The sequence below is a fragment of the Strix aluco genome, chromosome 3 (genome assembly GCF_031877795.1).
Source record: "Strix aluco isolate bStrAlu1 chromosome 3, bStrAlu1.hap1, whole genome shotgun sequence".
Classification (NCBI taxonomy): Eukaryota; Metazoa; Chordata; class Aves; order Strigiformes; family Strigidae; genus Strix; species Strix aluco.
In genome coordinates, this window is record NC_133933.1 from 23,888,837 (window position 1) to 23,903,904 (window position 15,068).

General features: G+C 45.0%; 1 protein-coding gene across 3 annotated transcripts in view; it reads left to right on the plus strand.

Moving 5' to 3' along the window:
* The window catches only part of PARP1 (poly(ADP-ribose) polymerase 1), a 34,923-nt gene that overhangs the window by 6,827 nt on the left and 13,028 nt on the right, over positions 1-15,068 (plus strand). For all 3 annotated transcript variants that reach the window (XM_074817768.1, XM_074817770.1, XM_074817769.1), the window contains exons 5-13: positions 4,838-4,934; positions 6,824-6,940; positions 7,918-8,094; positions 8,548-8,689; positions 10,302-10,442; positions 11,162-11,404; positions 12,334-12,402; positions 13,168-13,300; positions 14,768-14,963. In XM_074817768.1, the coding sequence (XP_074673869.1) occupies positions 4,838-4,934; positions 6,824-6,940; positions 7,918-8,094; positions 8,548-8,689; positions 10,302-10,442; positions 11,162-11,404; positions 12,334-12,402; positions 13,168-13,300; positions 14,768-14,963 (1,315 nt within the window). The remainder of the gene's footprint in view (positions 1-4,837; positions 4,935-6,823; positions 6,941-7,917; positions 8,095-8,547; positions 8,690-10,301; positions 10,443-11,161; positions 11,405-12,333; positions 12,403-13,167; positions 13,301-14,767; positions 14,964-15,068) is intronic.

Here is a 15,068-nt window from a genome sequence, read left to right on the forward strand (position 1 = left end):
TTGTTGTTTGTTTTTGAGGTGACTTTGCCTAGAGTCATGCTTCATAACACAAGCCAGTGTTGCATTATTCCCATGGAGGAAGGAACATAAGGTGTTTCTGGGTCCTACAAATAGGAGTGATCTTGTTGTGAAACATCGGCCTTTTCTGTGTACCTTTTAGACTGAATTCAGCTTTACTTTTGCAAGGATTCGCCATGAAACTGTCCAGTGAGATTGATGTCAGGTTCTGAGAAGCCATAGCCAGGTCAAGTCTGTGCAGTCTTTGTCAGTATTGGTCCTCCAGATATGTGGCGGCTGGGTGTGGGGTACTCTTCAGAGCCTTGCGTGTATGTGAATGGCATCCTCGGCCATAGGTAACAGAGCAGAGCGTGCATAAACTGATCTGTGTGCTGTTAAGAGGCTGCAACTTCCACGCTTTAGTCTTGGTTGGCAAGCAGTTGCTCCAGAAGCGTTCAGCAGTGGTGTGGGTGCTGAGGGTCCTGCAGTGCCATGGGTGTGGGTGCTCCTGCTGGAGCCTTGTCCGGTTCTGCACTGTTCACCTCGCTTGGCTGAATGACTGGAGGCTGAGACGAGCTGTCTGCATCTGCCCAGCAGCCTGCTGTCTTTTCACACAGGCGTTTTACTTCTGTGTGTATTGCAGGATGTAAGCAGAAGTACAGTGTTTTAATGCACTTGCAGCTTTTCAAGTAGTCCTTTGCTTTTTGTGCCAAGGTGCGTGTTCTGCTTTGTCCTAGAACAGTGTGTTAGTTTAATAAGGTTATTTGTAGTTTTCTCCCATGTCTTCAGGAAAGCTCTAGAGATTTGACTAAGTGTTTCTCTTGTCTGCCCTGACTCTGCTTTTCTGGGCTGCTTCTGGGATGCTATGCAAAATATGAAGGCTTTGTGAAGATAGGCCACAGGAGTAGTTTGCCAAGTCACTGTGTAAATAAAAGCCTAGAATTGCAGTGGAAAAAAGCTTAGATCGGTGATGTAGGGTAATGTGAACCAAGACCTCATGCCAGAAAAGCAGCAGGATGTCTAATCTTTCCTGCTTTCTAAGCACTGCATGAACAAGCCCCTCAACCGTGAAGGTGCTGGCTGGCTCTTATGCTCCACTACCTTTCTTCTGCTGTTTGGACTGTGTGCTTGAGCCAAGGGTATTAAGGGTCAATTGTAAAAATAGTTGTCTGTCAAACAAACTGAATGAGTGAGAGTGTAAATAAATAGAATGAGTGGAGAGGTGTGGTGTGCTTCCTACCTGGTGATTTTTCTGCCAAGAAAGCACAGAAGTTCTGGAGAAGCCAAAAGGAAAACGCGCCAGAAGCTTTAATGAGATGCAGTTACCTCCGATAATTCATCTTGTGCATTCAATCAGATAACAGAAATTAAAGACAGAAATTACAGCATCTCACAGAAATGATGTTGCAGATCTGCTGTAGGTGAGATTCTCAAAATGATCTTTAAAGATCTTTCTCATTGTGCTGTGTCCAAATTATATGTTGACTCAGATGTCTCTGCAATTCAGATGTGACGCATCCAAATTCACGTGATGCTTCTGCATGTCTAGCCCGTACTCTGAGGAGAAGCTCAGATTGGGACTGCTCTGACAGCCCTTTCTGTAAGGGTGGCATGTGACATGCCTACTGCAGATGAGAGAAGCAAGGTGCCAAGCAGGGCTACCAAGAATAGGTTGGAAAATCCCTTCCCTCTGAAGTGCAAAATGGGAAGGTTTCCTGCAAGGATCCTGGCTCCTTTCCTTGGTCAGCTCTGGGTGAGCCATGCTGACCCTCCCCTGGGCTATGGGCTGTTGTGCTCAAGCTCCAGCACTTTGCAGGCCTGGTGAAGGAGGGTCTTGTGTCCTTGCGAGCAGCTTCTCTGTGGAAAGAGCGCTCATACACTGATGTAGGAAATGCCGTAGCAGCTTGCAATCTGCCTTTGACCGTGCTGCTTCGGTAGCATGTGTTACACCCTCCTGCTCTGAGCTGTAATACTTTTCTGTATTTTCTGCCTGGCTTGTTTGGGTAGAATTGCTGCCCAGGACAGGAGCAGTGTCATTCTGAAGATGTCATGCAGCACTGGATTAACTGCGGAGGTTGCCTGAGGCAGAGGCTAAGTACTCAGGTCAGCAACAATTTGGCAGTGCTTTACTGGGAGGAGGAGAGTTCTTGTTCCTCCCTGCCTCAGCTTCTTGCTTTATCCAGGGTTGCTGTGACTGTCCTTTCCACCCTCTATTTTCACTGTAGGGAAGGGAACATGAAAAATAGAGATTAGATGGTAAGGAAGGGCCAGGCTAGAGTGGGACAGTTTGCCTCCCTCTTTATCTTAAAAGTTGGAATAAATCTTGTAGTTGTGTATCCTCCTTGAAGCTGGGAAGTGATTTGTGGTGTCTGGTAAGTACCAGTCCTTCTATGCAAGCCATACCAGTTGAATGTGGGAAGACTGTCCCTTCCCCAGCAGGAGAAAGGGTGGACACAGTAGCACCAGCTGCTGTTAGCAACACAGTGTTTGGTCCCAAGGATGGAAGATAAAATTAATGTGTGTGTCAGTGAGCGTGTATTTTATCGATTGTTTTAAAATTTGCTGCCTTGGGAGATGGGTTCAGCATTGCCATTCCCTTCTCCAGGCTGTGTAAAAGGACGATTAGTGTTTGCTTTAAGCCTTGGACGTAGCCAGGGACAAAAGTTAGAAGGTGGTAACTGACAGCTTTATGCCCCTCTGCAGTCAGGATGATCCCTCCTGCTCTGTGGTTTGTTCCAGTGGCTGGAACAGGTACAGTAATCACTCTGTCCGGCAGAGCAACCTGCTGTCTGTCCCCTTGAGGAGAAACTGCCAAAAGTGTGAGTCCCTGCTGGAATTTGGATGCTTTCCCTGGGTCACAGGGCCTCTCGGAGGGTGATTGCTTTCCAGCGGTTGGTGTGCTGGCTTTCCTCCCTTTGGAGACTAGGAGACAAGTTACAGCCTAGGAGTGAGCGCTGGCTTGCTGGAGGCAGCCTGACTGTCAGCTTGCCGAGGGAGAGGCACTGCACATACACATACACAGCGTTTGGGCACCCATCCTAAGTACTTACCTTATTAAGCCCTCTGGCTTGGGAAGGTGCAGCAGAGTGCTTTGCACTCAAGCTGATACGTTTTTCCCAGATTTTGTTGTGTACCTGTGATTCTGTTAAAACTTACAGAAGTCATTATCCTCGTGACAGGGCTCAGTGGACACTCTGGTCTTGCCCCTTGCAGGGGCTGCCTCCAGGGAGGAGAGGGGACTTGCTTGGCCTGGGGACTTTTGAAGGCATGTCTGTGTGTGCTGTAACCAGTCCTGCCACACTGGTTCCTGCTTGCCTGATTTAGAAAACAATATGGAGTTTTTCCTCAAGAAATGCAAGCAATTGCTGGTAGCACAGTGTGGCTGTTGGCCCCCCTGAGACAGTTGTGCCTTACAGCATAGCCCCAGCTCGAATGATGGGACCTTGCAAGGGGGTAGCTGAAAGATGAGCTCTTCTGCAAAACCAGCCCCTTAAAGACTTGCAAAGTGCTTTGAATCATGGTTTGGTCAGAGGTGCTAATGATGAACTAGTGGTGGCCACTGCAAATAAAATGAGAACTTGGCCTATTTTAGGGCCAGGACAGTTACTAGAACTTGCAGATCTCTCATGCATGTGTCTCTGGGAGAAGAGTACCTTTTGACATCCTTCTGCAGCTTTATAGCTAATAAGCTGTCATACAGGCTTAGTCTTAACAGTAGCAAAGTACTAGAAAGTGAAGTGTTTAAAATTGTAAGTAGGAGAGCAATCAAGAATGTCAACTTTATGGCTTAACCATCAGCCACAGCTTATAAAGTTAAGACAGATGCTCTCTTAAAAAACCTGGCTGATGTTTCAAAACCATAGCAGCTCTGTCAAAATGAAGTGTGAGATCCAAGCTGTGTTCGTGCTCTGCCTCAAGTTGCAGGCCCATCCTGCCTCAAGTGGGACAAAATTGCCCTTTGTTTCCTCACAGGGAGAGCACACACTGATTTGATTCGTTGATACTGATGTATTTTGAAGCAGGCAGACCAAGGGGATGACATGACTCTGGAAACATAAATGATCTTCCTCTGAGGTCTCTTATCGTTCTGAAGTCTGCCAAAATCCCCTGGTTTTCATTTGGCTGCTTCTTTCAAGTCTTTCTCAAGCAGTGTTTTCTGTAACTTCTCCCTGCACAGCTCTAATAACAATAAATTTCCTCACACACAACTGCACAGTAGTATATCACGAAACCACTATCAGCCTGGGAGCACTTTGCAAGTAGAAACTTCCTCCTGTCTGATTTCAGAGACCTGACTTAATTCCAGTCTGAAGAGAAACTAGCTGGGAGATACTTAGTTTCCTAGTGTGTTAGCTTATTAAAGTTACCATGTTTTCTGTCCTTTATTTCAGTATGGACTGTCTAAGCTGAAAAATCAAGCTGTTGGTTCAGCTGAAAGACATTATAGTCTTTTAAGCTGCATTGCTACACCTCCTCAGATTTGGAGAGGTATGCTTATATTCAGTGATTCTTAGGTATGCCTTTGGTGTATCTAATACAGGTGTAGATGAATATGCCTGAAACATTGCAGTATTTCATGTGCTCTTCTGCCAGACCATACAGTTACACTTAGAGCTTTTTCACAGGGTACCTGACCTGATTGAGGCGGCTTGCATTGCAGAGCCAAGTACATGTCTACAATCTAGCACTGAGGAATTTGAAAAATAGGTTTGCCTGCCAAAACTGAGGATATTCAAGCCTCTGCAGATATCGGCAGTCAGTAAACTGAGCTCTGGTAACTGTTGGACAGGCTTTTAAATAACTTCCTTTCATGTGTGTGTGTTTTGTTTTTCTCTGTTAGAAAGAGAAAAGGAGAAGAGGTAGATGGAAATGTGACTGCGAAAAAGAAACAAAAAAAAGAAAAAGAGAAAGAATCAAAGCAGGAGAAACAGCTGAAGGTGAGTTTTAGCTGATCGCATCCTAAAAACTGCTTTGTTAGAAGAGTGCAGTGTCAGGCACTAACTGAAGAGCCGTGGCACCTAGAGAGGGGCTGTACCTGGTGCCCAGACCAAGCAGAGTTGCAGCACAGCCAGTCCCTCATCTCCTGGCACAGGAGATGCCCTGTCACTTAGGCTTTGCTGACAGCAATTCACCCTGTCGATTTCTCCTGAAAGACAGGAAGGAACTTCTCTAGGACTTGTGCTTATTGGATTTAAATAGATTAGGTTAAATGCCTTCTCTCTCAGGGAGGCTGGTTCTGTGGCCCTTCCTGTGTCATCTGGTTCTGGTGGCTGAAGCTCTGAGCCCGAGCACTGTTGCAGAAATGCTTGGAAACCGATAAATGGCTCATTACAAAAATTAAGCAGAGGTAAAGTACGGAACTAGATTAATGAGAAATCCTATCTCTTCCACTCTCTGGGGACCTGTGTTCAGTTCTCGGATACAAAGTGTGATAGATCACAGCTTTCTACCTTTCAATTTCTAGAATACCGTGGGAAGAATTCCCAATAGAGCATCAGGAATTTTGTGTTTATTGAAAGTTTGGCATAGGTACTTTCCAGTAAAAAAAATTAATAAGATGCTTATGCTGCCATTGAAGTTTTAATGGAGCTGTAGAAAAATGGTGTGACTGCCTTTGAAGAAAAGTTTTCTTTTTTGTTGTGTGGCAATACCTCGATTTTCAACAAAACTTAGCTGAGATGTTATCAAGGCAATTTGTTGGTCAGGGTTAACTTAACTTACTGATTTTTTTTTTTTTTTTTTAACAGCATTTCATCAAGCATGATCATAAACACTGAAAATTAAACCATTTAAAACAGTGAATCAGTTCTTCCAGGGTAGACTGCATTTTTTTTTTACTGTAGCCAGTGACTACCATCCAGAAAGTATCTGAAATATTTTAGGATGCTTCTTTGCTGTCCAACCATTTCACCTTTTGTAGAAAGGCCCAAAAGAATGTTCAGGCTCCTCCGTGCTGCTGCAGGTGACTGATCTGGTAGCAATTCCTCTTATGCTTAAGTGGCTTAGAAGAACATTGCCTGATCAGCATTTCTGATTTTTGTTTTAATGCAAGGCCCAAATGCAGCCACATCCCTGCTGTTGTCAGTGTCATCTAGTTAGGTGATATTTGTAAAGGCTGTTGAGAGCTTGCTAAGGGTGGAAGTGTGATAGAAACAGGGGTTCCACACTACCTAAAAGCTAGCTGTCTTGTTAGTATTGCTTGTACCTTCTTGTGTGGGATAGTGCCGTAAAGGTTACTCTATGGCCTTTCTTCACATGTATGTGATGGAGAAGCCTTGGTTTATACAGAATCCATAGGGATGTCCTTCTGTGTATAATCTTGATAAGAAAGACTATTTGCTGAAGCCGTGATGTGTTCATGTATTCATACAGAAATCTGAAGCGTGTAGCTTTAAAGACCTGGTCTAGGTTTTTTGGGTAAAATGTGTGAAGGTTTAGACTAGATATTAGGAAGCATTTCTTTACAGAACGGGTTGTTAGGCGTTGGAATGGGCTGCCCAGGGAGGTGGTGGAGTCCCCATCCCTGGAGGTGTTTAATAAGAGTCGAGTTCACATAGCGCTTAGGGATATGGCGTAGTTGGGAACTGTTAATGTTGGGTTGATGGTTGGACAGGATGATCTTCAAGGTCTTTTCCAACCTAGACAATTCTGTGATTCTGTGTGACTCCCTTTTGATAAAGCTACTGGTTCTTGGTGCTCTTCATCTCACAGTCTGCATTTAAGATACCATGGGCTTGATAAAACCTTGTCCACATACTGTGGTTTCAGGAGTGTTCTTAGAAAGCAATCAATTGCAAGTAGTTAAGCTGCTGGGTTTTGTCAACAGGAGCAGACAGAGCTGATCTGGGGGATCAAGGATGAGCTGAGGAAGGTCTGTTCCACTAACGACCTGAAAGAGCTGCTGATCGCCAACAAGCAGGAAGTTCCTTCAGGGGAGAATGCCGTGAGTTGGTCTGTAGTTGCTTTGCATGTCTGCTGGGTCTTTTGGTTGGTGAAGCTGACCCGAACCAATATTGCTGCAAGGTCCACAAGTCTGAAGCATGTTCCTAATGTAACATTCAGAAATAAATTCATTGCAAAGCCCAGTCCTTTTGTCCCAGGACTCTGATGATAGTGCTGTTAGCTTGCTTGTGAAGGACTATTGGGTGGTGTGTGATGCTGAATTCAGCACCTTAGTCTCAGTGATGTGCCTTTATTCTGATATGCCCAAACTGGTCCATGTGGGTTTTTTGTTGCTGGCTCTTCAAGAGCAAGTTAGTTATGGCACTTCAGATTGCTTCCCTCGACTGTTAAATTATGCAAAAAGAAGCAAAAAATGCACAAATCCTTTCCTGGTGTCTTTTCTAAAAACAGTCAGTTTTCAGTCTGTGTAACTTGTGAAAGTCTTCTCTCTTTCGGAGCCACACATCACTTTAAGTATTTGTATTTATTAAGACTCTTTGTAAGAAGTGTGGGCTGGGATGTGGGAAGTGTCTAGACTCAAAATGGTCAAGAAATACTCTCTAGGCAGGAAAATCGGGACTTGTCTGAGCCTACATTCCCACCTACCTACTCGTGTGCTCAGATGCAGTAGCTCGTCTCCTCCTGGGCTGTTCTGGCACGGCTGCCTGGTCAGGTGCTGTGTGGTAGGTATGCTCTCCTGAATGCCGAATCCAGACAGGAGAGACTGCGAACCGTGGGCGTGAGCAGATACGGTGTGACCGGGGAAACTTCATGTCATGTCTTTAAGGTGTCGTAAATCAATCGGTGCTGGTAAGAGTCTTGATTTATGTGCAGCGTATGCATGACAAGCGCTGGAAATGTCTACGTCTGCGTGCCAGCAGCCTGACAGTTACTTTTTTGTGCAGCCCAGTGTAATGTAGTGCGTGGGCTTCCAGCCTCCTTCTGCTGTGACCTGTTTTGTATTCTTTGTTGCTTTAGATTTTGGACCGAGTAGCAGATGGGATGGCATTTGGAGCTCTGCTTCCCTGCGAGGAGTGTAAGGGACAGTTTGTGTTCAAGAGTGATGCATATTACTGTTCAGGGGATATTACAGCCTGGACTAAGTGTGTTGCTAAAACGCAGACTCCCAACAGGAAAGACTGGGTGATCCCAAAGGTGGGTGTTTCCTACAAATCTGGTGATCTGAAGCACATTTCTTAACTGATGTTACTTCTTATAAGGAGATTGAATAAACAGCAGTGTTGGATGCCGGAGAGCAGAATGTGCTGCAGTGCTGAGCAGCTGTGACAGTGGGGAAGTCCTGTCACAGCTACGTCCCTCCCGGGGCAGGCAGCTAATGCATAACTAAATCATATTTTTTCCAGTAACACTAAGTTGAAAGATGTTGCTGATCTGATTTGAAACTCATTGTTTACCCTCATCTAGCTTTGTTTTCCCAGTCAGTAAAGTGGATATTTGCCTACCTTTGCTTACTGAGACCCGAATGTCTCAGAAATCCTTTCCAAGACCTGCAGTAAATGCCAAAATCTGGCCAGTGCTCAATTTAGCCTTTAAATCTAACAATAATATTTGTTGGTTTTAAACTCTACTTATGTTTCCATCCTACAGGAGTTTCGGGAAATTCCTTACCTGAAGAAATTTAAGTGTAAGAAGCAGGACAGGGTATTCCCTCCAGATGCTGCGACCGTGAATTCTGTGCCTCCTCCCTCTGCATCCGCTCCTTTGACAGAGACGGTGTCTGCACCCAGAGGTAAGCAGCTGACAGGACATGGGTCAGTGGAGTTCAGGATGATGTGTAATGCTGTTCCCAGCCAGACAAACATGTCACCCTGAACAGGCATGGTGTTCTGCTGCCCCCAGTCAGGCAGAGCTCTCCTGGTAAAAAAGCAGCATGGCAGAGTCTCATGTGCTTCATCTTCTTAGCGTAGGTAGACCCTGATATGGTGGGTTGTCTGGGGACATGGGCTTGAGGTCCCAGTTGTTTTCTAACAAACCGTTTTTGGTATTTGTCGATGGTGAGGAAATAGTGTGTTTGCAATGGATCAGAAATTTAAAGGCCTGTGTTGCAAAATGTGTCTCAAGGGAGACCTGCTGTGAAATGCCTTCTTGCTTGGTTTCTTGGGGAATATCCAGGGACCTCCATAATGCCAGATATTCCACATTGTCTTAGATTTTAGGGCCGGAGGTTTTTTTGGGTTTGTTTTTTAAATCCTCCATTGGGATTTGGCTTTACCAGTCATTGACTCCCCTTATGCAAAATAGATGTGCTGTCTACCGCCCACAAATTGGCAAAAGGTTGGACTCCAGGAATTCCCTGTAGGCTGTTGGAGTGAGTTGCATGCTTTGGTGATATAGCCTGTCTACTAAGCACTATGCTGATGTCTGTCTTATTCAGCCTTTTTTAGCCCTGGCCATAGTTTTGGAAGCAGGGGATTATTGTTACTTGGTGAAAAGGGTGGGAGTAATTCTCTCCAGCTAATTTTAACCAGATCATGTTATTTTAGCAATGAAGACCAAGTAACCCAGGTCTTGGTTCTGATTGGCAAGTTGATTCCAGCCCCTGCGTGCCCTGAAAATAAACTCAAAGCATTGACCAGAATTAAAGTCGGGTTACTTTGTTTGCCAGCAACCTGATTAATCTGAGTTGCAGGGAGAAGAGGAACCAAAACCCTCAGTTGGTCAACCAGAGTTATTAGCCTTTATCTTTAGCAGTGCAGATATGCTCTTAGACACTTGACATGTCCTGGACCCACCTGCATTGCAAGGTGTTAACACAATGATGTGATGGAGCCTCAGATCGTTAACAGTTTGCTCCTGACTTGTTACGGGGTTTGCATAATACAACCCTGTACTGTCGATAAGATCAAGAGACTCAACTGTACTGTAATGTAGGAACACTGTTGCTTGGGAGACAGTCCTCTTTCTCCAGCCCCTCAAAAACAGATTCCTTTTTGAAGAGGCAGGAGCTTTCATGTTATAGTGATTTTCTCTCATGCTGTCCAGGCATCAAAAGAACAGGGAAGCTTAGCAGAGTCTTTAGTAGCACAATGCTGAAGCAGGCTGATTTTGGTTTTTTCATTTAAAAAACCAAAAGGCAGGCAAATAATGTGTCTACATATCAATCTTCCCTGTCTTCCATCCCTTCTGTTTTGTTGGTGGGTGCTAAGCTTTGTTGCCTTTCCTAGGTGAAGGGGAGCTTCCTCCCACTTGCTTAGCGCAGGTGAGACCTGCGTGGACCCTTGTCTCCCTGCCAACTGGGCTGAATGTACAGAGTGTGGGGGATGCTGTCCCTTTGTGCTTGTTATTTGTCTGGCGGGCTCTGTGCCTGTTCCTAACATGCTGTGTTATTTCTGAACCCCTAGACAAACCGCTGACCAACATGAAGATCCTGGTTCTTGGAAAGCTGTCAAAGAACAAGGAGGAGGTGAAAGGCATTGTGGAGGACCTGGGAGGAAAGATGACGACAACAGCTAACAAGGCCACCCTGTGCATCAGCACACAGAGTGAGCAGCTGTGGTTACTGGTAGCACTGGTAACAGCTGAGCAGATTACAGAGGACATACATCCTCTGAGCTGTCTGGGGATCAGTGTTTGGATTAGGGCGAGTATTTTGTGTGCACACGTGGACTTGGTGTGCTTTAGAAAAGTAAAGACAGATGTGTGCTGTTTGAGTTTTACTTACCTAGCAGGTTGTGCTGTAAGATTCTGTCAGGTCTGCAGCAGCTGGTGCTCGGGGCTGTATGCAGACCATGGTGGTGTGCAGGCCACCCTTGTTGGGATGACAGGTGCTGGGGGTGTGTCCGTGCTGGCCTTGGAGAAGCCGCAGAGCTGCCTGTGGGTGCCTGAGGGCAGCTGTTTTCTCTGCTGTCGACTTAGGGTCTACTCTAGCTCCCTGTTGGAATGGAGGTGCAAACTGAGTGCTGAGGTAGGACATCTGCTCCCACCTGCCAGGAGGTCCAAGGGGGACTGGTACAGCCCCAGCTTCGGGAAGGGAAGGGCTGGACCAGCCAGGTAAAACAGGACTGTTCCCACTCTAGCCCAAGCTGCAGCTTTGAGCCGATGGGGATTTTGCTCTCCAAAGACCATGGTGAATCCAAAATGTGGTGGAACTGTGTTTCCACAAAGTGTTAGAGAGCCCTGAATAATGGCCAGAGGGAGGGGCTAAAGTCTGAAACCTCACTGATGTGGTTTTTTTTCTTTGTTTCCTACCCTGCCTCTGTAGAGGATGTGGAGAAGATGAGCAAGAAGATGGAAGAAGTGAAGGAGGCCAAAGTCCGTGTGGTCTCAGAGGAGTTTCTTCAGGATGTGAAATCCTCCAGCAAGGACTTTCAGGACCTCGTGTCTCTCCATGCGCTTTCGCCTTGGGGTGCGGAGGTGAAAATGGAGCACGAGGAAATGGCTGTGGATGGGAAGTGCAGCAAGCCCCCAAGTATGAAGAGTGCTGGGAAGGTCAAAGAAGAACAAGGTGAAAAACAAAGCAGTTGTTTCTCCACAGGCCTGTTCAGAGCTGTGCATGCACAAAGCAAACCTGGGTATAGTCTATCCTTGCCCTTTCCTTGAGTTCTCTGCCCTTTTTCTCATAATAAATTTAAATAATGAGACCTCAGGGCAGAACTAGCTTTAAGTAAACATGAAGCTGTCTCCTGAGCTGGCTCTTGTTTCCCCTAGTCAGCTTCTCTGCTAGTTTGGGTCAGTGTGCAGCTCCAAGGAGATGCTGGGTGACGGACACTACCGTGACCCCCAAGGGGTGTTAGCACGTGAGAAAATAACTGGTGTCCAGAGCGATGGGTCTTTGTTCTACTTGGTTTAGAACATAACATTTTTTTAACGGAGGAGGAAAAATATTCAACACCCGTTGGCATTCGTCGCCAGTGCCATAGAGAGCTTGCATTATTAATGCTGGACAGTGAACAAAACCATTGGATCCGCTCGCCTATCTTCAGAACCCGTTCTTCTCCATGTCCTCCAAGCGTAGGTTTCTGTCATACAGTTGGGTATGTTATTGCCAGACTATCTCACAGCAGTAGAATCTCCAGGGGACCTGAACACCCCCCACACCCTATGAGGCTTTTAAATCCTACTTAAACACAATTACAAATGTGACTCCTACCTGCTGTGCAAGTGAAAAAAATTACATGGCCCACCCCTTGGGGCCAGAAGAGAGGAGATGGAATCTGGGGAGATCTTATTTTTCATTTAATTGATGGGGTGGGGGCTGTGAATTGGCTGCTAAAGCCAGGAAAAAAACGCCATTGAAGTCATTCTGCTCGTTTACTGGGAATCTGATTTGAAGTCTCCTTAGGGTGATAATTATGCAAATTGAGAATTTGAATGTTGATTCAAGTCAGACTGTGTTGCCTGCCTAGGAAAAAAATTAACTCTCTCTCCCTGCAGGACCTAGCAAGTCTGAAAAGAAAATGAAGCTAACAGTTAAGGGTGGAGCGGCAGTAGATCCTGATTCTGGTGAGTGATAATAATCGCTGTGCCAGCACCACACGCAGTCTTCAGGATGCTTGATCATCTGCAAAATGTTTTTCTGTGGAAGGATAAGGGTTCCATAAAAGGAATGTATATTTTTAAACCCATTTTTTTTCTTCCTATCAAAGGAAGGATTTTGATTGACATCCAGAACTGGGTATTCCAGGATTTTCTAGTTCAGCTTCCAGAAGGACCACTTAAACTAAGGCATGCACCTTGTTCAGCTTCAGGAGCATCTATCAGTGGGGTGAATAAAGACCCAGCCAGCAGAGGCCACAGGTCTGGCATGAGCATCTGCCCCCAGACTCTTTACGGGGCAGCTGATGCTACTGTCCAAACCTATGGTGTGCAGACATCGTTCTGTGAATTCATACTTCATCCAAGGCCAACCTTTGGTTTTTCAGTCCGTTTGCTAATGTGAACACCTGCAGAGCTGTACCTCTCTTGAGAATTCCTCCAGCCAGTCATGCAGTGTTAAATACTAGATTTTAGATGGTCCTTTGTCAAAAGTTACAATTTTTTTCTCTCTAGTTAGGATTGAGCATCACTCCAGTGTATCTAAAGGTGCATGCTCACAACTTATTAAAAAGAAAATATACTTCCAGTAGTCTTGAATGAGCACGTGGTCACTGTTCTTATGGGATTTCTAAGATTCACACTACTTCATCAAATGTTTGTGTGAGCGCAAATGTAGGAAGGAGACCTAAAATGGTAATGTCCTCTGTGTTCTAATTTGTTACTTCTCTGTAGGTTTGGAGGATTCTGCTCATGTCTTTGAAAAAGGTGGAAAGATTTTCAGTGCAACCCTAGGCCTAGTAGATATTGTGAAAGGAACAAATTCCTATTATAAACTGCAGCTGCTAGAGGATGACAGAGAGAACAGGTGAGTTTAGTTTTCCCTAGAAATACTCTCATTCACTTTTTTCCAATGTTGGATTTTTGGCATCTACAAAAGCAAAGTATGAGTAAAATGTGAGTATATATGGATAGGTATATTTAGTTAAAAAAAGAAAGCAACAACCTAAACAAAACAAAACAGACCCCTCCCCAAAACCACCAAAAAACCCCCCAAAACTCCAAAACATCCAAACAGCAAATCACCTGTGAAGAGATCTCTGCACTGCGTGGAGATGTTTCTTTGTGGTGTTGACAAAACTTAAGTTGGGAGGTGAGTAAGTTCACAGAATTGCACCTGATCTCGTGTTCATTCCTGCATCCTGGGATGAGGCATGTACAGTTGGTTTCTTTAGGACTGGGTTAATTGGCTCACAGTGTTCTGAGGGGCAGTGCTCTGTGACTGATGGCTGCGCTTGAAAATACAGAAGCAGAATAGGTGGAGGTTCCTCTGTTCTAACATTAGGACCCCACACTTAGAGTCAGCAATGTTGGGAATCTTTTGCGTTTTCTCCAACTTGTCTTCTAATAGCAGAGCTCTAACCTTGGGAAACAAAACCAGATTCTGGCTATTCTACCACATGTAGTCCTGGATAGAGTGCCCTGAGGCTTAACAAAATGCACTGAATGCATGGTCAGGGGTTGATCGTGTTTTTAGCTTTGCAGTCTCATCAGATGCATGGCAGAACTGTCCAATGGTTGCATTACTGAATAGATAAAGAAATTGAAAGGGTTCTTTAAAATTAAACTCCCCCCCCAAGCATGTAAGGGACACACAGAAATCCAGGGGAGCTAATGGCTGTTAGCAGCGACCCTGGTTCAGCTCTGGATTTATCGTGCTTTGCCATGTTCATAGTAAGCTTTTGTTGCTGGCTCTTGTACGTGGGGTTTGTAACTGGATCTGTGATTCAGTACACGGAGGGATCTCAGTGCCTACATTTTGTGCCTGACAAATTGGAGAGGTTGATTGATTGTATCCCTATAAATACAATGGAAGCTCACCCAAGGTGATGCCAGTAATACAAACAAATACTTAAATTACTTGATTTCTCTAAAAATCTGAGCTCTAGGACTTTGAGTCACAGGCTTAAAGGTGCATGGTGTTTGGTTTTCAAATATATGACTCCAAATAGTCTGAAGATTTGTATTTGTGAAACATTGACTGAAGAGATCCTCTCTATTTCTGCTGTGCACTCATTTGTCCTCAGGGTTGGGGGGTTTTTTGGTTGGTTTGGTTTTTTTTTTTTTACACCAGTCCTTGGACATATGCTCTGTAGTGGCTCTTCTGTTGCTCTCCTGCAGCTGCTGATAGGGAATGTCTTCCATAAAATTAATGGTATGAAAATGGCTGATTTGCATGAAGTCGCATGGTTGTTGCAGGATCAGTTTCATTTGGACTGAGATCTAGAGACAGAGTATCTTATGTCTGTTCTTTTCTCATGTTTCACTTCTCCAGATACTGGGTATTCAGATCATGGGGTCGCGTGGGCACTGTAATTGGGAGTAACAAGCTAGAGCAGATGCCATCAAAAGAAGATGCTGTTGAACACTTCCTGAATTTGTATGAAGAGAAAACTGGCAATTCTTGGCATTCAAAGAACTTCACTAAATATCCCAAAAAATTCTACCCGCTGGAAATAGATTATGGACAGGTAACTGTGAAATGTCCCTGTACCAGGTGGAGCACTACTCAACTGCTTTACTATAGCTGTTCTGTTCAGTGCTCACTGTTGGATCACTTACACTTAACAAACCTG